Source organism: Octodon degus, unplaced genomic scaffold (genome assembly GCF_000260255.1).
Source record: "Octodon degus isolate 3935 unplaced genomic scaffold, OctDeg1.0 scaffold00174, whole genome shotgun sequence".
NCBI classification, from domain to species: Eukaryota; Metazoa; Chordata; class Mammalia; order Rodentia; family Octodontidae; genus Octodon; species Octodon degus.
This window is the reverse complement of record NW_004524750.1, coordinates 133,994-158,564: the sequence shown is the minus strand read 5'-3', so window position 1 is coordinate 158,564 and position 24,571 is coordinate 133,994. Positions and strand designations below refer to the sequence as shown.

Genomic DNA, 24,571 nt, shown 5'->3' with positions numbered 1-24,571 from the left:
AAAAAGATTTTTGTTTATGATGATAACCAACAAAAATAAATGAGTTCTTTCAGAAGGACCAGGTGGGTGTAGAGGAAGCTGATAAAACTTTAAAATTATAGTTTAAACTTTGGAAAGAAGAAAAGGCCATTTGTAGATTATCTGTCATCTTGTTGAGTCCTTGCAACAATCTGGAATGTATCTTTCTGCTTTCATGATTGGAGAAACTAGAGCTTGGAGATAGAAAATAGTTTAGTCCCAGTCACACAGTACTGTGTGGCAAAGCCCCAGAAGACCTGTTCTGAGCAAGTACCACTTGTCCGGCTTCACACTCACTTTCAGCTGAGCAGATTTCCTGGGGAATGTATACACTTCAGTGGTGTTTTGTTTTACACTTTGGACCTCTAAATATGTTCTTTCTTTCCCACAGAACTCTTAAGAAGGAGCTGATGTGGAGGAGTAGCTGAGGCAGTTCAGGATGACGACCACAGTAGCCACAGACTATGACAACATTGAGATCCAGCAGCAGTACAGCGACGTCAACAACCGCTGGGATGTGGATGACTGGGACAATGAGAACAGCTCTGCGCGGCTCTTCGAGCGCTCTCGCATCAAGGCCTTGGCAGGTGAGGCCTTGTGCATGCCATCATTGAGGCCCAGGAGGTGTGCAGCCCCTCCGAGATCAGCTCCTCTGCCCCATCACTGCTGTGCTTCTTGACAGGCATCTCACCTCTGCTTAAACGGTCCCCTGAGAGCAGATCAACTGTTCTGCGATGTTGTGAGTTCTGTATTTGGAGGGCTGTCCATCCTAATGGCCAAAGTAATTTAGGGTATGGGACTTTTTATGGAAACTCAGGAAAGGCTAAGGATTCTTTTATTTTGGAAACACTTTACATTTCAAAATATTGAGGCATACTGTGCCTTACATAAAGGATATATGTCCCAACCAATCTGTGTACTTTGTGCTTGTGATACATTCTCTGGCCTGAATTGTACAAGATTGGTTAGTGTCATATCTGAGAGGTGCTGGCTTATTAGCATAAGAACACATGTTATTCTGTAAATTTGCAGTTGCCTTATTAATAGTAGTGGGATACAGCGTCCCAGTGACTCCTAACTTCTTTGTTCTTTTTGAATATCTAGAGCATACTTTGAGAATGTCCCTGGTTAAGATGGGTAGTCTGTTAACTTAAACTTGCCCTGAAAGTCAGGAAAAGGTTCCATCACTTGAGTATCAAATATGTATAAAGCAAGAGTCAAAGTAGAGTATTTTGTACTGCGTTTTGAGTACTGCCTCTATAATTTAGAGTTCAGAGGAAATAGTTTCTAAATAGGAGAAGTAGGTTTATTATTTCTCCCCAATGTCTTTGATCATGATGAAAGTCAAGAGTAGGTAGGTATGGAGGTATGTACCTCAAATCTCAGCATTATTTGAGGCTGAGGCAGGAGGATCATAAGTTAAAGCCAAACCTGAACAACTTAGTGACCTAGTAAGACCCTGTCTCAAAATAAAAACTAAAAGAGGTGCTGAGTATGTAGGTCAATGTAAAAGCCTTGGATTTAACCCCACACCCCCTACTCCATCCCACCCCAGCCCTGCAGTCATGACCTGAGCAGGTAAGTTTACTGCTAATTGTGAAAATAGTTTTACTGTCTTTAAGATAGAATCTGATTGTGAAGCCTGTATCATTTAGGTTTTCCTTATTTCAAGTAAAAATAAACCTAACCCCAAATGACAGAGAACATTTATTGGTCACACAAGTAGTCAGATTTAGCCTTTCATCAAAAGTTACTCCTGAGATTAAATGGTTACAATGAGGACCTAGTTTCTTTCTCTCTACTTTTTCACTTATGCTAGTGTAGTCTCTGTCCACAAACAGGCCCTATCTTGTAGTCTCAAAGTGGCTGCCCCAGGGTCCAGGCCTCTAGATCTTATAGACATTCCATAGCTAAGAGCCTATCTGCATCCTCAAGGTACTAGGTAGGGTCTGTCTTACCAGCCTGCTTGATCATTACTCAGAATGCACCCCTAGAGTGAAAATTTGGTCAGTCTTATCTGAAAGGCTTGGCTAGAAAATTTGAAATACAACAGAAAGGAGGAAGAACTATAATGGCTATTATGGATACAGCCAGATAAACAGTATAGGAAAATGGCTTAGGATAATTTGCATCTTGGATGATGATGATTTTAAGAACTTTTTGTGAACTTGCCTGAATGTATAGTTGGATAGTCATTCACTCTTAGCATTTATTTTCTAGTTTATTCATTAGTATGGAAGCCATGATCTGTGCTTGTGGTAGTGGACGGAGTTGTACTTTAACCGTTCCCCTTTTTAATTTTCATTTGAGTCTTAATTATGCTAGTGATGACCAATTATCTTTGATCATGAGTCTTTAACTTTCTGATTCTAGGATACCCTAACCTTTCTTATCTCCTTTTAGGGACAGTTTTACTTGCAAACTGCAGAGTAATTCCTTGCTTTCTATATTTTGCCTTTTCAAATATTTGGAAGAGAGATTCCAGCTGTCCTTAGTGTTCATCATTTGTCCTACCTTTCCCTGGATGTTTACCTAGGTCCCAGAATAACTATGTCACAATAATAATAATAGTAGCTTTCAATATGGTGCTTGTTGTGTTATCAGGTGCTATTCTAAATGTGCTGCATATAGTAACAGTTAATCCCATAATAGTTGCATAAGAGAGCTTGTTATGTATGAAGTACAGATACAGAAGCAGGATTACATAACTTGCTGAGGACTTGCAGCTGGCATACCAGCGTTGAGGACTGAGAGGCAGTGCAGAGAACTGTACCCTTTCCTCTGAGAATCTGCCTGGAAGGGTGGGAAACATCTGTCAGAGGAGACCTTTGTCGGAAAGCTTCCATGCAGTCTGATTGAAGAGGGAGTCTCTCAGTTCTTTTTCTTGTAAAAATGTAAGACTTAGATAGAAACAGATTTTAAGAACAGAGTCACCATATTATTACCACATACTCAAAATTTTTATGTATGTCCAAAATGTATATATTCTGTATATTATCATTCAACATGTTTTATCAGCATGAAAAGTTGTTAGTGAGGTTGTCCATTTCTATAAGAGTTACTGAAATGTAACATTTTTATATGTGACTGATGACATGTATCCTTATGTCTAAAATTGAATATAGAATGAAAACATGTAGACAGCACTTCCCCCTTTCCCTGGTTTGGCTGTGGAGTTCAGAAGGAAGATGAAAACATTCTTGGGTTCTGTCAGGTAACAGAGATAGCATAGCAGGCAGGTTCGGCCTCAAGGCAAAGTACTGTGAAGTCATGACGTCTTCTGTAAATTATTTCTTATACCACATTCCTGACCTTTGACCAAATTGCCTTAGGATTGTAGAACATGTAATGATTCAGAATAAGCTGAATCTACTGGAAAATATTTTTATTTGAAAGAAAAACCATGAAAACTTAATCTTAAATGTTAAAAGTGAATGTTTTCTTTTTACAAATCAGTGTTGTTTATGATTATTGTTCACGTTTTGTAGAATCAACACAAATTAAGAAAGGTCCTTTAAGATGTGCAACATTTAGTTTCAAAATATTGATAAAAGTAGTAACAAACTTAATGTCTTTCTATCAATACTTATGAACAATGAAGAAAACTTTGAGAGAAATGTATACCAAAATAGTCAGTGTTTATATTTGAGTAGTATTTTTGAGTATATATTGAGTAGCATTTATATATTTGAATTTTTTTTCTGAAACAAATTCACAACTGTTTTCTAATGAGAAAAACATAAATGCATCCTAAATAAGTAATACTACATTCAAAAATACAGTAGTGGCATGGAGAGTTGGCAGAAGGAACCCACATATCACAGTGCATTTTAGTAATGTGCTGCTGAAGCAAGCACGAAAAGCGCGTCTTAACAAAGACTAGAGTGACTTTAGGTTATCGCTCACCAATGTTCATGAGCTGAAAGTTTGCATAAGAGCCTTTAGCTAAATTGTGGGCATTGTACTTGTATTGTTTGGGGGGAAAAAGACAGGGGTCAGCCATATGAAAATAATCTACATATCTAATTGTTTCCTCTACAAATATGGAGTAGAAAGCAACTGTTAATGACCATTTATGTGGGCCAGCCTGCCTTTTACATAGGCTTTACTTTAGTGATTGAGAATTCGGAAGGAGCTTTAAGTCAGCAAAGCCAAAAAGACCGAGATCAGATCTGTATAAATAATGATATCCACATGTGAATGTAACCTTTCAAATAAGACATTTTAATCAGTGCATACAAAATATCATCTATTAACATGTAATTGGTCAAAAGTTATTCATGGAAAGTTGTACATATTTATACTAGGTTTTTGAATGTGCTGTGCTACACTACATGTCACATGGTCAGTAGCCAGATTTGGCCAGTAGCACTGATTTGGACAGGGTAGCTCAAGTACCTTCACATAAACATTTAACTGTTGGTTTAAAATGTTATAGATCTTGCTAAACAAATGTGGGCTTTGAAATACCCATGAAGTATTTGGTCTTGATCTCTTTATTAAAGAGTAAATATTTTGTTCCTTGGCTCAATGTGATGAGGAGTAATGTGTAATTGAACCATTATTTTAAAAAATAAAAAGATTTTTGCCCTTTATGCTTTCTAGTACTAAACTTTTGTTAAACAGATACAGTACAACAACAAGAGTGGTAATTAAAAAAAAAAAAAAAAGAGTGGTTATTTCTGTAGCGTCTACATTCTGCTCTATAGTATAAATTTTTGCAAAATACCCAGTCAAGGGCTGGGGATATAGCTCAGTGGCATAAGTGCCTGCCTGGAAAGCATGTGATCTTGAGTTCGATTCCTGGTACTAGGGAAAAAAACCCGAAACCAGTCACCTTTTCAAGCACAATGTAAGATTCAGTAGCATGCTAGCTAACCTGAGCATATTACCAGGGCTCCGCTGTCCTATTTATATCATTATGTCTATTCCCAGCTTATACTCTCAATTTATTTTTCACATATAAATAGCTTCCATAGTTTTCTAATGGTAGGAACATAGTAATCTTTCTTTTTTGGGAGCTTAGATTTCTCTATTTTCCTCCCCCTACAGTACCTTTTCTTCTCACTGGTTTAGAACTGTTTCTTCCCTGCAGTAGAATCCAGCCTGGATACCTGCTACTACTGTTCCTTGATACCACTTCAAATTCTGTTCTTGTCTTAGTGATGGCTGAGATCTCCTGGTAGCTCAGGTGAGTGACCCTGGCCTCAGAGAGCCAGGAGCTGGAAGCTGTGCCACCATCATGTCCAGCTTCTTACTGTATGCCTGATCCCTCTCCCGAGCTCAGCCTTTCAGAGCCCAGGCTCTTCTCCTTCCATGACTGTGTACTCTTACCCTCTCTTTTCCTGTCCCTTCCTCTCTCCCTCCCATATACCTCTCATACCATCTTTATTGAGATAAAATGTGCATTTCATAAAACTTACCCTTCACTGTGCACAGTCACCATTATCTAATTTTAGTAATAAATGTTGTGGCTCCAAAAAGAAATCCTTTACACCATTAGCAGTCACTTCTAATTTTACCTTTCCTCCAGCTTCAGGCAGTTATTAATCTACATTCTTACTTTATAGATTTGCCTGTTCCAGACTTTCTGAAAAAGTGAAACGGTAATATGAAAAAGCTTAAAGATAACAAAGGTATACATTTCATACAAATGGAATCATGCAAGATGTAACCTTTTATAAATAGATTCTTTCACTTAACAAAGTGTTGTCAAGGGTTGTGGTATGTGTGAGCAGCTCACGTCTCTCTGCACGCCTGTATACATAATAGTGGTGAATTAGTGAGGAGGAGCAGACAGTACTCCATGAAAGCTTCCGACACCATCGTACTGTGATTTCTATCTGGTGTTTGCCGGCAGACCAGTGGCAGAGGCGTTGCAGTACTGCAGACCTGAAGGACTGTGGCCTTAAGAAGTTTTTGTGTTTGTTGCATTTATTAAATTCAGATACATATATTAGCTCACCTGCCAATTTTCTACCAAAACGGACCTGTGAGCAAGTAGATAAAAAGAAGACATACAGTTGGTGTAAGGTGTTTATGAAGTCCTGTGTGTGGTTAAAGTGCCATTTAAGAGCAAATTTAAAATGTTCCAAGATATGTTTTATCATTAGCAATGCAGACCAAGTGCTGTACCAATGAATAACATCTCCAGCCCTTTTCATTTTTATATTTTGGGACAGAATCTAAGTTGTTCAGACCAGGTTTGAACTTAGCAGTCCTCTTTCCTCAGCCTCCTAAATAGCTGGGGTTTATTTAATCAGTACCTTCAGTGATACCACTCAGTTTAATTTTTGAATCCGTTAAGATTGATGCTGGGGAGATTTTATATGGTTTCTTAAATTTTGGTTTGTGACACTCAGTCTAGTAAAGGTGATTCTGACAGTTAAACTATAAATCTGTTGGTAGTCTTCACATGATCACACAAAGTAGTAATCCAGTGAGGGAGGTGTTCAGCTAACACAGAAACTAAACATTTAGTTTGTTTGCAGATTGGCTACTATGAAAAGAACATTGCATTCAAAATTATTTTTGGTTAGTGTGTTAAACTTGAAGGAGCACAAGATTCATTTGAGTTCTTTGAATAAAAAAGAGATGTGTGTGATCAAACTGGGGAATAAAAAAGAAGTGCTGCAGAGTATTGGCAGATGAAACCCAAAAATCCACGGGACTGCTGCTGGAAGGCAGAAAGTGTCTCCATTTTTCAGATGGCCCATGTGCCACATGCTTTGAAGCCCTCTGTTTAATTTTTTTTTAATATTTATTTACTTATTTGTTACAGGGCCTTACTATGTGATTCAAACTCGTAGTGATCCTTCTGTCTCAGTCTCTCCAGCACTGGGATTATACGTGTGTGCTGCTACACCCGGTTTCGGTGGCTGGCACGGCATGCCAGGGGTTCTGGGGTTCCAGGGCTGGCATGACATGCGGTTTTTTGCAGTTCACAGTTTTTTAAGGTTGGGTGTGGTGTTTGGGTTCTGATCAGCCTGGACAGCTTTTTATACCAGGCCATGGTTAGCTGAACACCTAAAAATGGTGATCTTTAAAAGAAGTACTTCCAGGCTTTGAGGAAGGACAGAAATCCATATATATAAAACGTACCATTGCCATCTAACTACCCACAACTCTGAGAATAAGACAGCATGTGTAGTGCAGAGTAGTCATGTGGGAGAGGATTGTACTGTACATCAGGACTTAATGTCTCAAATCTCTTCGGCATCTTTTGTAGTTTCTTCATGTCGGCAGGTCTCTGTCACTGTCCATGGGGGTGGTCTCCAAAAAGGTAAAGTGGGCTACCATCTGCTTCTTGGCTTAGCTGCCCATTTGGCTTCCCTTTTGCCATGCTTCTTGAAACATTTAGGGTTTGGAGAGCAGTGTAATAATTTACTGTGCTCTGCTTAGGTGGCTACTTGTAGTCTTGGATGCTAAAGATAATGGACATAGTGCCTGTTCACCCCAAAACACAGAGGTGCTGAGAAGATCAGTACAAATAACAATAAATGTTCACAACACATTTTCAGATACAGGTTGATGTTCTTGATTCAGAGATAAATAAATGTTATAAAATAGCAAAGTTATGTTTGTTCTTGACTAATTGCTTCCTTTTAAAAGAAAGGAACCAGTAATGAACAGCTTTAAGATCATTAAAAACATTGTTAAATTTTTTATCTGTGTATTCAAAGTGGTTAGGATAGATATATAGTTACATTCTCTTAATGCATAGGGGGATTTGTTGTAATGGTGTTTGTTAATAGAGTATCATGTCCGCATCTTGTACAGCAGTTAACCACTAGGAAGAATGTATGCAATGTGTTAATTATTGAAACTGTCCTACCAATTTGGTTTGAAACTTTCTCATTGCTATTTGTTTCTCAATAAAATTATGGGGAAAAAACATTGTTAATAAACAGAAATAAACATTAACATTTCAGTCCTTTAGAATATGTTTCTAGGAGCCAGGGAGATAGCTCAGTGGAGTAAGTGCTTGCGGTCCTGCATTCAATGCCTGGTACGGGGCGGGGGGTTGGGGGGGAAGAGTATATGTTTCTAGTAAAATGTTTAGTTGGCACCTAAGTTATTGAGATTCGTGAAAACACAGTTTTTAAGTTTATTTGAAACTGTTTGCTTGTTTGATTCTTTGGAGCCTAAGAACCAAGCACTTAAAACAGGACAGGAGCCCAATACTAGAGCAGCATTCCAGGTTTTTAGCATGATGGTGACATAAGTACTATCTTAGCATGTTCTTTACCCACCTGTAACTTCTTTTGAGGAAACAGACAGCGTATATGTAATTATTGTGCCTGTATTATATAAAGCGTACTGTGCTAGGTCATGACTGTTAGCCTATTTATCCTCTAGCTCACATCCATTTCTACAGTTCTAATCTCTTATATATTTCCATTAGTTAATATTGATTCAGAGGAACTTGCTGAGCTCTGAATTTTGACCTCTTTGCTGCAAGCCTGTAAATTTTCAGAATTCTAAGATAGTGACATAATTGGGTGATGGCTACATGTTATTCGGTAGGTTGATAAGAATTTTGCCATACAGGTTAAAATTTCTGCGTACTCCTTAGATTTCTTGAACATGTATGTGAAGTTCCTTTATTAGTTACCAGATTGTGCCTGTAGGCATCTTAAGAAACAGATGAACTGAAGCCCGGGAGATACTGGGCTGTTTGCCAGGGTCTGAGCTCCTCCCTGCTTTCTGAATTACCTATTGGATCTCACTGTTACTCTTCAGGAAACCTAGGCAACCTGCTGTTTCCAGCCTGTGCCTGCTCCCAACTGGGGCCATTTTGCTTGTCTGGTTCACACTGATCTCTGAGAAACTTCTTTTGTCCTTGCTCAGTACTATATTCCTCAGGTATTATTAGTTTTCATGTAATTCCACAAAGTGGGTTTATCTATATTCTCTCTCTGATTAGCAAATTCCTTGAAGACAGTGATGATGAATAATATTTCTTACAACTTTTCCTACAATGCCTCATGTAAATCTGAATGCAGTTAGTTACTGAGCACCTTCCACAACTGCTAATTATCATATCACTTGGGGGAAATTTCTCCTTAATTGTCGTGGTACCTATTAGAATTCTGTTTAAGAATTTTACGTTAAAATATATTATAAAGTTATGTACTGCATTGTACAGTGTAAATTACAATGCATACATTGAAAAAATACAAGTCCTACAGAAGTGGGCAGTGAATGTTTTCTTCTCCAAACTTACTCTCATCCCACTCCATAAACATTTTTTTTAATAGTTTGATGCATATGTTTTGGAATATTTTCCATGTACTAAAAAGATTAAGTACCAAATGTCTGCATCTTCTCTCAAATTTATGTCGAAGTACTAGTCCCTAACATGATCATGTTAAGGGGTAATCCTTTGGAAAGCAATTATAGCATGAAGGGGGACACCTTACGAGTGGATCTAGTGCCTCCTACACAACAGACACAGGAAATAATCTTCTTTTGTACCATGTGAGAATACAACAGGAAGCAGGCTGTCTGTTAACCAGGAAGAGGGCCTTCACTGAGAGCTCAACCATGCTATCATCCTGACTTCAAGCCTGTAGAACCATGAGAAACAAATGTTTATTGTTTAAGGTACCTAGTCTATAGAATTCTGTTTTGGCAATCTGAATAAAGACGTCTAATAAAAAACAAAAGCAAAGCCAGTTTATTTTTAGAATCCTGGAGTTTACTCTTTCTCCCATCAAAGAGTATTTGTCTTAGATTTTAATTTTTGTGGTATCTACTACTGCAAAATGAAGTTGATAGAGATTCTCTGGGAAGTTTGAGGTGTTGCCCATAAGCTAGTACCTACCACTACACAGTGCGTCAGATGTCCTTCCCACAGCTGTTGTCAGTGTGATCCCTGCCTCCTTTTGTCCTACAAGTTGTATAGCCTGTCTTTTAAACTTTCTGGTTATAAGCGCTAAAGCTAAAGGTTCCTTTAATTGTTCCTTCTAAATGTCACCATGGTATTTCTGGACTGCTTCCATCTTTTCCTCTTTACTCTTTGTGTTTCTTCAAAAAGGTGCTTTAAGCCGGGCATTCTGGCTCATTCCTGTAATCCTAGCACATACTTGGGAGGCTAAGGCAGGAGGATAGTCGTGAGTTTGAGAGCAGCCTGAACTGCATAGCAAGACCCTATTTCAAAAAGAAAAAAAAAAAAAAAAAAAAAAAGGTGCTTTTCTTTAGGACATCTCTAAGGACATTACTCAAGATGTACTCACTCTTACACTGTCTTCAGGGCTGTCTTTTTCTAAGTGTCATTAGACTCATGGATATAAACAGGTGGAGTTTAAGTATTTAGTGGTTCAATTTTACAAGTTCTGGCTACAATTTTTTCCTGTTGGAATATTTTATTGTGACAAGAACATAGGGTATTTGGTGAGTTTAGTGGACAAACATGACAAGGAATGGAATGTTATAGTTGTAGAATAATCTAGAATACCTCCAATTTGTTATAGCAGCCAACATTTATTATCTGACCTCTGACTAGACCAGAAGCAGAACAAGAGTGCTATTGTCGTTGTTGTTTTAACTGGTGTAAAGTGTTTTTCTTCTCTGTAGAAGATAAAAATAATCTAATAATTTTCTTAATCCACGGTACTAGTCATATGTCCTTTATCTCAGCTTGGCCCTTTGGTCATTTTTTACCTTTTATTCTAGCCAGGGACATATGTTCCATGGATTGACAGTTTCAAAGTTGATTTTTCTATTGATTTTGGAGAAATCAGCTTACAGGACCAAATCTGTCAGCTCTTTGCATGTCTACGATGAACACAGTTTTATACCTAGGATTGATTCTGTCTGCTGCGCATTGGTGTGTTCTTCCAGCATCTCCCTTGAGCCCCCAAACACACTATCCTTGGAACTGTACTCATTGTCTACCAGTATTTGAAGGAAGACCAGTTTAGTGTGGATGCTTGTAAATAATGTAGAGGTATTCAAGACTACCCTGAGAAATACAGGATAGCGGGGGTGCAAGGCTGGAGGGTGCATCTGATACTAATGTGAAACCTAAAACCCAACATGGAGTAAACAGGTGTGCTCCTACAGCTTTCTCTGTATATTTAATCAACCATAATCTTTGGGTATGGCCACAAATGGTTTGGTTTTGTGTTTTAAACTCCTTCACTTTCAGGGAATCATTTCAGGTGGCACAGCCAACATAATTACGGTTGAAATTGAATTTTATGAGTGTGATGATTTTAATGTTTTTAAAACTAGAGGACTTCAGAGTAATCATAGTGATATAATCTCTCATTTGTAATTTTGAAATAGTTTTTACCACAGTATCAATAAGAAACATTTTGCATTTTTAACCTATTAATACATGTATATTTATGTATTAGTGTATGGATCCATATATATTTAAATTTCATGAAGTAATGTTTACTTGTATTTCATGAAATACTCTGATATTTTCTATTCCACTTTTTAAAATGCTGGATGTGATCAGCTAATTAGATCTTATTACTAGAGGTGTTGGAGTACCCTGTTGTAGCAGGGTATTTCGGAGTATACCTAAGTGGTCTCTTTCTTTAAGTTTTGTGAATTGTATTTCTTAGAGTGCTTTTTTTGTTTGTTTGTTTGTTTGTTTGTTTGTTTGCTTTAATCATTTATTAGTGAGTGAGTAAAGTATTCAGTAAACATCTATTATGTACCAGGCACTGCAGTGATGTTAGAATTACAAAGAGGCATGATTAGGGCCAGCCAGCCAGCTCAGCAGATCAAAGTGCCTGCTCAGGCAGACACAGGGTTCAATCCCTAGCGTGCCATGCTGGCTCTGCTCCCAGGATGACTGAGACTGGGCGTGGTGGCACATACCTGTAATCCCAGCGCTTGGGAGGCTGAAAACAAGAGGAGCACTACGAGTCCGATCTGTGTAGTGAGACCCTGTCGACCCTGTCCTAAATACATAAAAAAAAAAAAAAATAAAATTAAAAAGCGATTAAGTGAAAACAAGTTTGCTTGGCCAGCAGAAATTTTTCTGTTCTCTAAAGGTGAGGTCATGTCACTTAGATGGAAGGAAACAGCAGACTGAGCAAAGGAATGGGAGCCATGAGCAGAAGGAATAAAAGAAGCTGAACAAGGGGACCCTTGATTTCCGAGCCAAGGAATTTATCCCTCGTCCTGTAGGCTGATTTGCTATATTGGGATCAGGAGAATTTTTATTGTCAAATAGAAAATTTTTCATTTTTTCAATAGGTAGTTCTGGAGACTGAGAATACTTTAGATAAAACAGAGCTAACCCTAGATTCCTATCTCTAGGGTAACTGAACTCCCCTGAGTTAATCTGAGGACCACTAATGGGGTCTTCAGAAAATGATGAGATTCACCTTTAGTTTCAGTATCATATAGAGAAGAGACAGGCTAGACAGAGGAAAAGCATTTTAGGAGACTGGCATATTCTTCTAGGAAAGATACACACCCTGGAATTCAAGCTGTGACAGGGGCTTCAGAGAGCAAAACCAAGGACTTGGCCTGTTGAATTAGGATCCCTAAGACTTGCTCTCCAAGAGCTTGGGAAAGCAAGAAGGAAGGAAAAGTAATTTGGTTTTGTTGTATGAAATCTTTGCATATCAGATGCTTGGCGCATATGAGGATTTTGTGTCACTTTGATCACCTATCTGCAAGGTGGGCCACTGTTGGGATTTATTTACTTCAACTTTATTGTATGGACTCCAGTTTTAGGATTGCATTGTGTTTTTGTTTTTTTTTATTTTTATTTTTTTTTCAGCTCATGTTTGCTTATATTCCACCCATCCTTCGGAAACTATTGGCCTAGAGCTTCAGTCCTCATTTTTGCTGCCTGTGTGAACTGTGGAGTTCCTATTAGGGCCAGAGCATCCAGATGGTTGTAGTTTTGGAGTCAGGCATGCAGGACTGTCCGTCTCGGAGCTGATGCTGAGAAAAGAATGGCTTCAGACTCCGTGCACTGCCATTTACTAATTGGGAGGTAGTAGACAAATTACTCTATAGAGATAAGAACAGTATCTATTTTACAGAGTATTGTGAGAGTTCACAGTAATATGGAGGGAGCCTAGCCCAGCCTCTGCACATACAGGCATGTGTTTGAGGTGTTTATTATAACATTTCTCCTTGAAAATAAGACTTTTTTTTCTTGCTACTGGGGATTAAACCTAGTGCCTTCACATTGAACTACATCCCTAGCACAGTTTTTTGGACAGGTTCCTGTTGTTTCTGAGTTGCCCAAGCTGGGCTCTATATGTGATCCTCAGCCTCCAGAATGCTGGGATTATAGGACTAGATACCTCAAAAATAAGTCTTGAAAGGAGGGGTCCTTTCTCTCCTTCAGGGAGGCCTCTCCCATTGAGATGGCTACATCAGTGCAAGGTAGGAGGAACAGAGTCAAAGTAGAAGAGCAGGAACACTGAAAGGACACATGTTTGAGGCCTAAGACACTGTTGATCTGTGGCTTTGTTTGCTGTGTTGAAAGCATTTGTGACACCCAGTTCTGCTGGGAGGGAGGGAGAAGCACTGAAGAAGACTTTAAAATTTAAAACATTTAAAAAAATTACTGGCATTCTGGGGACCCCCAGATCCAGTCCTAGCCCAGGCTGGGTGAGTGTGTGGGAGAGCTTCCGGCTACCCTGCGCTGGCAGGACCTGCAGGTCCAAGCCCAGGCACAGCATGGGTGAGACCCTCTTCCACCCCCTTGGGACCCCCACCACCACTCCGTAGCACACAGTGAGAATTTCTGCTGCCTTCTGGGGACCCCCAGATCCAGTCCTAACCCAGGCCCGGTGAGTGTGTGGGAGAGCTTCCTCACCCCCACTCTACTCCACCTTGTCCCCTCCAGACTCAGCTCAGGTCTGGACTACAGGCCTGGGGTGAAACCCTGCAGATGCAATCCCTGCAGAGAGAGTAGGGGACAGAAACACCCAGCTAGTCCAGGAGCAGATCATCTTGCCAGAGGGGTACAACAGGTTCACCCTCAAGGGCAGCAGCAGGAAGGAGCTGAGCACAGCAGCCAGACCCAAGCCAGGCACAGCTGGATAAATCCAAACTTTGTAGATCTGCACCTGAATTTTGGTAGGTGCTAAGGTTATAACTGCACCAAAGATCTACAACAAAGGTCAGAAGACAGTGCTTCACAAAATGACAACAAGAGGGAGCAAAATGCAATCTCAGACCCCAAGCCCATCCATAACAAGTGCAGAGGACACTAACACAGAACAAATTGGGAACCACACAGCTGAAATCAATGAATCAAAAGCTTCTGAAAAAAAATTATTTGTTTGTTTGTTTGTTTGTTTTTGCAGTACCTTGTACTGGGGATTGAACTCAGGACTCTGTGCTTGCCAGGCAAGTGCTTATTCTACTGACCTATCTCTCCAGCCCAAAAAATTCAAAACATTAATGTGGTATTCACATTTATGTCTTACTGCACTTCTGTAATCTTAAATTTATGGGTTGGCCAAATAGCTCAGCAGATTAAAGTGCCTGCAAGCAGGCACTGGGAGGGGAGGGGGTTTGATCCTGGGCCTGCCGTGCCAGCCCCATGCCCAGGGCTGGCTGAGACAGCAATTGAGACTGGGTGTGGTGGCACCTGCCTGTAATCCCAGCTCTTGGGAGACCCGTCTAGTAGTGAGACCCTGAACACCCTGTAGACCCTTCCCTAAAAAATACTAAATAAATAAATAAATAAATATAAATAGATAATTATTTTGTGTGAAAGTACAATAAAATACTTTAAAACTTATGAAAAATTGATTTTCTCCACTTCTTCTCCCAGATAATGCCTGAGGTCAGAGGGCAAGGTACACATTCAGTGCAGAAATATCAAAGTGAAAATAGCCAGCTCTTCCTGGAAGCAGGCTAGTCCTTGGTAGGGGTCATTTAGCTTTAGAGCGCTGTTCCTCTTTGTTGAGGCAGCTATAGTTTGGTATTGCAAGATAATAAAGAAATACTACTGGATTTCCACAGGGATTACTTATACTTAAATTTATATATCTCTTTTATCTTGGAGAACATTGTAGAATATTACTATAATATCAGTAGCAGTTTCTGATAGGGGCGTTAACTTACCAGAATTCTGTAGCCAGTAAATACTATAACAACCCCATTTTACTGATTTCAGGCTGAGATTTTCTGAATCAGGTTTTTTGTCCTAGTCTACCTTAATGCTTAAATAAATCAGAGGCATGTGGGTTCCTGGGTGGTAGTTGAAAGCCTCTAACATCTGTCTTTGACTTGTCTTTTCCAGTCTTCTTAAAATTGCCTTCCTTTACATGAATATTGTAGATTTCTAAATACCCTTTAATTCATGGGAGGAGGGAGATTGATACTCCTATAGTTATTCCATATTAGGGAATTATGAGTAAAACTTGAAGATAACTTGAATATCTCCTTTGTGACATCAGTGGTGACAGAGCTTAACCTTTCCCAAGAGAACCAGACATCACCAGTATTTAACAGGAAGGCTGACAGCTGAGATTCAGTGTTTCATAGAGCATTTTCTCTCTTTTTTTTTTTCCTAACTATTAAACACAAAAGAAGCGTGGTGGTGATGATGGTGCTAAATGGCTTACTTAGAAAAGATTAAACGTTTGTAGCAAATAGTACAACATGATAGATGAGGTACAGTACGGCAGTATGATGTTTGTCCCACATAGGTAACAGGCTGACGCTATTTCATTACCAAGGTGAGTTCTGGCCTTTTTTTCAAGATAGTTTCTGTGTACATAGTGAGATGCAGATTATGTGTTGGTGCAGGAATGTTACCAACCTTTGTCTTTCTCAGGGAAACAGTAAATACCCTGTGATTCTGACTAAAGACCTATTCTGTTAATTTTTGTCAGTGTTTTCTGTTTGGTGAGTCAGGCTCTTTTAGAGTGTTATTAACAATGACTAGTGTAACTTTGATTATAATCACTTTAAATTATAGACCTCTTTACTAAGTAATGATTTTTGCCATTTGCCTTTCTTTTTTTCATTGTTTTAATTATTTTTATTATTTAAGATTTTCTTATTCTTTCTACAACACCAGATGAACATTTATGTTTTAGTTTAAAGATACAGAAAAAAAACCATAGAGCTACAAAACAAGGTGGTAGGATATTAAGCCATTTGCCTTTCTATAATCTTTACTAGGCCAACTACAAAAACAATTTTTTGATCAATATCAACCATGGCCCATTGCTTCATGAACCCTGAATACCCCCCAAATTATCCTTCACAGCAAACTATGTGCATGCTCACATTGACAGGCTATCAGTACCCATTAGCTGGGTGAGCAAGTTTCGCTGTTTCAGGAATTAATGATGAGGGGTCATATTGCTTTCAGAGTGAGGGAAAGTTGTCTAACATCGGCCATGCTGATCCTGTGTACATGCAAGTACTCTTGCCTTCATTCAGGCATGTCTAAATTGTGTAAATATGTATATACTTGCTTCAGTATGAGGTGTTACTGCTTGAAAATGCCAGCAGATTTCCTCTCTGTTTTGGGGGCTTAATTTCAAATATACTGACCCGAAAACAAAGTTTTTAAATGATTTCATGAATCTTGGACTTGTAAAGATCATAAGTCCTGGCCACTTGGTGACTGTAATAACCTAGAGATTCTTTGGCAACAGTATACACAACTTTGAGGGTTGGAGGCAATCTGTAGTAACTAATTTGGCGAATATTTTACTGTAAAAATATGAGTTGTCAGAATTCCAAGTAAACTTCATTCTTCTTACGCATGGAAGAGAATACTTAAAAGTATCAGTGTGTTGGTTGAGAATGTAGATGACATTTTATTTGCAATCTAAAGTCATAGTGGTCTCTTCTCCTGCCTGGTAGTATTTCTCCTCCATCTTTACTGAAGCTTTTTTTTTTTTTTTTTTTTTAATTTATTTGTGTGTGTGTGTGTGTGTGTGTGTGTGTGTGTGGCCAGCTCAGCCCACCAGGGGGCGGGGCTGGCTGGCATGTGGTGCTGGGGATTGAACCGCGGTCCCGTTCTAAGTAGGTGCTTTAGACCACTGAGCCATCTCACCAGCCCCTACTGAAGCTTTTTAATAATTTTTTAATTGTGGTTAAAAAATGTTACAGTTGTAACCATTTAAAAGTATATAGTTTGGCAGTGTTAGCTATATGTACATTGTGCAGTAGATCTCTACAACTTTTCGTCTTGCAAAACTTAAATTCTGTAGCCAGTAAATACTATATAACAACTCCATTTTCCCATATCTATAGCTCTTGGCAAACTTCACTCTACCTTCTTTTTTCCTGAGTTTGACTATGCTGAGTACTTTGTGAATGTGGAATCATAGAATGCCTGTTTTGTTTTGTTTTGTTTTGTTTTCTCAAGGGGAAAAGACCAATTATACATGTTTCACTTAGCATAATGTCCAAAAGGTTCTTCCATACTGGAGCATGTGATAGGGGATTTCTCTTCTCTTTGCTTTGCTTCGCTTCTCTTCTCTTCTCTTCCTTGCTTCTCTCTTTCTTTCTTTTTGATACAGGGTCTCACTGTGTTGTCCAAGCTAGCCTTGTATTCACAGTGATCCTCTTGTCTCAGCCTCCCAAGTGCTGGGATTATAGTTGTGTCACCACATGTGGCAGGATTTCCTTCTTTTTTATAGGCTACATGATGTATGTGTATATATCTACCATGTGTATATATCACACTTTCTTTATCCACCCTGCTAGTGCATACTGAGATTCTTCTACCTCTTAGCTATTGGAACTAAAACTACAGTGAACAAGGATATGCAGATACCTCTTTGAGATCCTCAGAAGTGGGATTGCTGATCATATGGCTTTTATATTTTAATTTTTTAAATGTATTTTAGGGAAGGGTCTACAGGCTGTTCAGGGTCTCACTACTAGATTGTACTTGTAGTGATCCGCCTGTTTACAGCCTCCCAAGAGCTGGGATTTTTTGCGCCACCATACCCAGTCTCAGTTGCTGTCTCAGCTAGCCCTGGGGGGCGGGGCCAGCCCTGCGGGGGTGGGGGGGTGTTGAAACTCACCCCCTCTGCACCTGTTTGCAGGCACTTTAATCCACTGAGCTGTTTGCCAGGGAAGCGCTTATTTCACTGAGCCATCTTCCCGGCCCCTCACTGAGCTATTTGGCCGGCCCTTATGTTTTAAATTTTTTGAAGAGCCTTTATACTGTTTCTGAAGTAGCTACATTCCCACCAAGAGTCCCAGTTTCTCTGTATCCTTTCCTAGAGCTTTTATAATGTTTTAAAAATAAGGTATAGTGGAGAAAAGACACCATTGTGGTCCCAAATTGTGCTTTTCTGGGGAGTACGTAATTAAATGGATGAAGTGTCATAAAGCCTTGTCTAACACCTGTAAAAAGTAATCCTGTGTATGTGCAAGCACTTTTCTCTTTGTGTACACACCCCTAAATTATATGAATATGTAAATACTTGCTTTATTTTGAAAATAGATGAATGGTGACCATGGATATTCATAGGTGGCAGGTATTAGTCCCTCTCCTCTCTCAGTTCAGGCTGCTCCTGTCATTAAAATTCTGGTTGCAATGAATGAATTCATTTGTCAAATATTTTTTTACAAATATTTTTGAGGAATTTCCTCAACATATCATAGAATAAAGGTAATCCAGATGTGGTGTCATATGCCTATAATCCCAACTACTTGGGAGGTTAAGACAGTAGGACTGCAAGTTCAAGTCCAGTCTGGGAAACAAAGTGAGACTGTTTAAAAAACAAAAACAAAAAATTCATACAGAATAATAAAGAAGTGATTAGGGCTGACAACTTGAAATTTTCTTTGAACAACAGTCTTTTGAGGTTGCCTGTGTGCTTAGTTCTGTATTAGGCTAGGATGATTAGAGCTGTCAGTACTTCCATTCTCTATGAGCTGGTACAAGTTGGACATCAGAGGAAGAAACAAGGATTATCTACCATTAGGACAAGTCCTGTACAGATTCCACTAGAGTGTTAGGTGCTGGATGATATGTAAGAGAAAGGATTAGGATGATCTTTCTGAGATTTTTAAGTCCTGGATCTAATTCACTGACAGAGAAGCATAAGAAATTATGCCATTTTCTTTGTTCTTGGCTCCCTGTACCTTCGTATTTACTGTAGAATTTGAAAGAAGCAGGAATTCATAAAGCCTCCATTCAAATATTTGGTATACCAGTGAGTCGCTTTATGTCTCTGAGCACTCCATTCCTCATTTTAACTATCTATAAATGAGATAGCAGCCTTAGGGAAGTTTTGAAAAGGAACTATTGTTTGTTTTTTGAAGACAGGGTTTCCCTATGTACTGTAGTTCATGTTGCCCTTAAACTTCTATCAGTCCTCCTGCCTCAGCCTCCCAAGTGCTGTGGTTACAGGTACCTGTTCAGAGTTCTAGCTGTCATTTCCTAAATATGAGGGATTATAGATTAGGGGTGTTACGTAAGATGGAAACAGCTCTATTGTTTCCCATATGGGGCTGTATCAATGTGATTCCCATTCTGGGACAAAAATGCACAACATTTGCATCTTACAGGAGGTTTATTTTGGCTCAGTTTCAGTGGGTTCAGTCCATGGTTGGCTGGCTCTGAAGAATAAACAGGATGGTAGAAAGTCCTCATAAAGGAATGCTGCTCTCTTCATGGCATTCAGGAAGCAGAACAATAGAGGAGGAGCCAGGGACAGTGACACACTCTTCTGAGGCAAGCCCTCACCTGCCTCTTCTCACCAGGCCCCATTCCCACTGGTGAGTACAGTGCCTACCTGGTGCAGTTACCTTCTAAAAGCCTCATTCCTCAAGACAGGACTTTGCAGGGACATTTTAGCTATAAATGATACAGGCCAATTCTCCCACATAGTTTGCTTTCCTCAGTGTTCATTACTACTAATCACAAGGCTAGATATCAGGCAGGGCCATAGAAGACTTGCATCTGCCTTAAAATAGCTTCTGATGTATTTCCAAGAGCATATATCCCGAGGACCTGAGGAGATATTTTTCTCTTTCAGATCCCTTGGTTTTGGGAGCAGGTCATCTGCTAGACCAAGGGACAGCTTATGGTGACACAGCTAGTCAGTGTCAAAAGCTGAAGGTGGAGTCCACATTTTACTTCCCTTGAGTCTGTAACTGGTGCATTTCCATTATTTTAATTAAATAGATAAGATGCAGTGCACAAGAAGAGATAAGCAATACTCCTAAGAGTGTAAAATAGGTGCCAGATGAGGGAACCTGACAGTGCTGGTGTAGGGTTTCTGAGCAATATCCATTTTACTAGTTCACATAATCTGGGATTCCTTCCTGGAGGAGGGAAGATTTTAAGTTGGGCTTGAAGGATGGACAGGCTGTGGACTGAGAGGAGAAGCCCAAGACAGGTGGTGGGGTGATGTTTACTTTGACTGAAGCAAAGAGACAGGTAGAAGGAGGGGATGGACTGACATTTATTAGACATCTGTCTTGAGTCAGGGACAGTATTTGGTGTGGTATATGGGTCTTCCCAGTGCCCGAGCATGGGGCATGACATCCTGATCATGTACTTTTTTGAGAACATCACTTTTTTTCCTGCTCCATTTACATACTGGGGGACCTACCCTCAAACTTATTAGCACTTTGATCCAACAGGAAATTGTTTGACTTTAAGTAAAGGGGAAAAAAAAAAGAATTGTGTAGTATTTCTGTAAAGAAGGTCTCATGATGTTTCCACAAAGACAGCCTCAGAGGTAGCTGAGCGTATTCTAATTCTTTTACAGTAACTCTGGGGGCTAGGCTACAACTTAATAGGCAGCTGGCCAGCCTTGGTGCTCCTGAGTGACTGGGGCACCCATTAATTATTCAAGGTCTGTGCTCAGTGAGTGGCTGCCAAGCAAAGTCCTGCAGAAAGGAGGCTGTGCTTATCTCATTGACAGATCAGCAGACGCTCAGGTGCTGGGAAGGAAGGAATGATGGCACCCTTGAAAGATTTCACATGTTCACATGCCAGGGCTGCACATGCTGTTCTGTATTCCTGCAAGTTGGACTGTTTTTCAAAGAGCAATAATAATACCTCCAACCCCCAATTAATAAATACAGCAACCTACATTCCCATGTTAGCATGACATGTTGGCAGAGATTTGGTTGGAAGCAACGTAAGAATTGCACAGATATAAGGATATAGGAACAGAGAACATTTGTGTAGAAGAAACTCTGCTCTGCTGTGGTGTTTAAGAAGAGAGACGTAGTTGTTGGTCCATTTAAAATGGTACTGATATATCACTTAGCATTACTCTGTCACTGACCTGTCATTAGTTAGAAACTGCATATATCTTGGTGTGGGTACCTCTGTGTTTCCCCATTCTCCAGCTAAGCTGAGGGTGCCTGTGGAAAAGGATGCACTTCTTAACCAGCTTCAGTGCCTCCCGCGCGTGACCTGTGCTTGTGGACAGGAGTGCGAGCACACTGGAGGGGCTTCCTGCAGATGCGTCCTGTGCTGATGGTGAGCTTTGCATTACCCACTCCTTTGCTTTCTTCTTACTTCTTCAGGTTCCTGCTCAACTTGCCCAGTTCACCCTTTCTCTTTAGAGCTCCTGGAAAAGATAAACTAAAGTGTGAATTTCTGAGGGCATGGTACAAAAGCTTGTTTTCACAAAGAACAGATTTGTATTTCATTCTTCCCAGGCAGCTGTACTTTCCCTATGCCTCATCCACGTTCTTTTAAAACTGTAGACCCTGCTTCTGAGCACCTGTGCATGTCATTCCCCCATGATGATGTAAGTCCTGTGCACAGTCACAGTGACAGGCAAGAAAAGGCTTGGCCCCAGGTGCATTTCCCAATGCTCTTTTCCTTTAAGCCACTTTCCCTGAAGTGGAGAAGTCCACTCCTGGCTTTGACTGGTGTTGTGTTCATAAGCATAGCAACATGTTTGCCAGAGGTGGGGCCCCTGGACTGGGGAGTTCTTTTGCCCATGTAAGGAAGCTTTGCTTGGCCAAATAACAGACGTGATAGGATTCAAAAGCGAGGAAAAGGCAAAAGATTCAGTTAACTGCATTCCTTTCCAAGGACTTAGGTGTTTGTTATGAGTACAACTTACTATTTTTCCTAGCAATGATATCAGGTGCTTTGCATTCAGTGCTGATATGACCAGTTGGACAAGAAACAGGAAAAGGATATGAATGGAAATTAGGTTTGACCTGGCATTTAGATTCTGTTGTGCAACTAGATGATTGTGTGTATGTGTGTATAGGGAATAGTGTAGAGGGATAGAGCCATCCCTATCTTCTAAGGAGGAGTACTTGATATGGATAGAAAAACACTTTTAACTTTCCCTTTAACTTTTGTCTTTTTCCCCCTGTGACCGGGATGGGTGGGATCTGATCATAGCCCTACCTCAAAGAAACTCTGGCCTTTCTAAAAATATGGGCCTTGTATAACTTGTTTCATAGTGCACATTGTGTCTGTGCCATCTCTGAGGTGCTACAGCTTTCCAGCTATGAAATAGGATTTTGATTGTTTTTCTCCTGTATATAATAGGGTCAGTTACAGAAAAAGGAATGGGATGTGTGAATACTTGTCAAACCAAAGGAATAGTCCTGCCACTTAGAAATATCCTGGTCCAAAAAGCTAACAGGCCCTAGCCTGAGGTCAGTATTTCCACATGACTTTTGCAACATCGGCCAGTCAGTAACTTCCATAGTGAAGTAAGAGATGGCCAAAGGTGGGATAGAAGCTATTTTTGAAATTACCTCATGGGATTGTGCTGCGATCTTAAATAATATTTGTCTTTTATGGTGCCAATTTTTCAGGCAGAGAATAAAAAATTACAAAGTGGCAGAAACAGCTTCTTATGTCCCAAGTCTGCTTTAACCACATTTCGTCTGTTAACTGTGTGGTCCAAACCCTGACCTAAGAGATTCCATGACAGCCTCACATGGGTGGTACTCTAGGACTTAAGTAGAGGTGATCTCCCCCCTGGTCTTTGAGGAATAATGTGGGTTAAGAACACAAAGGAAGTGCAACTACTTCCAGTCCCCAGACCATGTGTCTTGAGTGTCAGATGCCCCTGATGTGGTAGGGATCTTCTCAAGGGTGGCAGGCAGTCAAGTGTGGATATACTAACGAGAGTTTTAGAAAAGGTTCTTTTGGCAAAGTCTTAGTTACTTGCTTGTGGCTGAGACACACTGCCTGACACCTACACTGTAAAGAAGGAAATATTTATTCTGGCTCAGTTTGTAGTTTTAGTCCATAGTCAGCTGGCTCCAAGGAAGGACAGAGGGGCAGGACAGAGGCTTACTCTTGGCATGATGGTCATGAAGGAAAGTGAGATCCAGGGAAGAGAAAGGAAGACACCGTTTCAGTGACCAAAGCCTCAGACCAACTTCACGTCTCAATGACGAGTCCTCTGACAAGCATCTTTCCCCTGTGATCCAGTCACCTGCCACCTATGAGCTCATGAGGCTTTGGGGGACATCTAGATACAAACAAACCACAGCAGGCAGGAAAAGAGGCTGTAATCTTTTCGTTCTCAGTGTTGGTCTGTATTGCATGGTTATATGCTTGGTTAGTTAGTTGAATTTTCTGGTGAGGAAATTTGCACTGAAGATGGGATAGGCTTTTAATAGAAGATACGTACTGAGGCAGACTTCAAAGAGAAAGGAAGATGGCAAAGAGATAGAGGGTAAGAGGCTTTTCAGGCATTAGACAAGATTTAAGGATGGAATAGGTGGGTAGGAGGCTGCTAGAAGAGGAGTGGTAAGGCAGAGAGGTAAGAGAAGAAGAGAAGTTAAGATGAGACAGAAAGATACTATAAACCAACTCCTGTGGCATATAAGTGCTATGCCATGATTCGGGATCTGCTTCTACTCAGCCATGCTAAAGGAAGAGGATTATTTTAGTATTATTTTTGTTTCCTGTATGGAAACACTCAGAAATTGGCTGTGATCATCCAACTGTTAAGTGATTTGACAGTGGTGAAGAATGAAAAGCAGATCTGGAAACTGCAGTGGAAGCAGCAGAGAATGTAGCAAAACAGTTTGTATGTGAAACCCTGTTTTTTGTTGTTTTGTTTTGTTTTTCCTTTCCTCCCCAGTCTTGGGTTCGTTTTGTAAATTCAGAATTTCATTGTATACAAATCCCATCCTATCTTCACATTTTGGCCATCTTCTCCTGGACATTTTCCTTCTGGCCGATGTGTGTTCAGGAAATGAACATCCAAAATTTATCCTTTCAGTTCTGCTGTAAAACAGGAAAAAATTCATCTCTTCTTGCCCCACTCCCTGCACACTACACAACGGCTCTTGGAGCAAAGGCTTATTCTCATCCCTCATGTTCCCACTCACATCCCAGATGCTAACTTGTACAGAATCTTACTGTATGGGTGCACCACATAGGAGAAGAACAAAGCCAAGTGAGACAAAACCCTATTCCCAATAGCAGAACTCTCAAGGCAGCAAGTTTTGTACAAACTAGCAGAGAATATGCCTAACTGTAACTAAACTATAGGCTTGTTTGGAGGCTTCCTTGGGATTTAGGTTTATCTTGATATCATTTAGTTTCATAGTTTTTCTAAAAGCTTAGAAATCCTTATTTAGTGAAATAGATATACTGAAACACATTGGAGTTATAGGAGAGGTG

At 40.0% G+C, this 24,571-nt stretch overlaps 1 protein-coding gene across 4 annotated transcripts in view; it reads left to right on the top strand.

The window, feature by feature from the left end:
• Sptbn1 (spectrin beta, non-erythrocytic 1) overlaps window positions 1–24,571 on the top strand; it is a 197,644-nt gene that overhangs the window by 62,067 nt on the left and 111,006 nt on the right. For all 4 annotated transcript variants that reach the window (XM_004643407.3, XM_023703550.1, XM_023703551.1 and 1 more), the window contains exon 2: window positions 410–605. In XM_004643407.3, coding sequence (XP_004643464.1) covers window positions 458–605 — 148 coding nt within the window. In that variant the 5' untranslated portion in view covers window positions 410–457. The remainder of the gene's footprint in view (window positions 1–409; window positions 606–24,571) is intronic.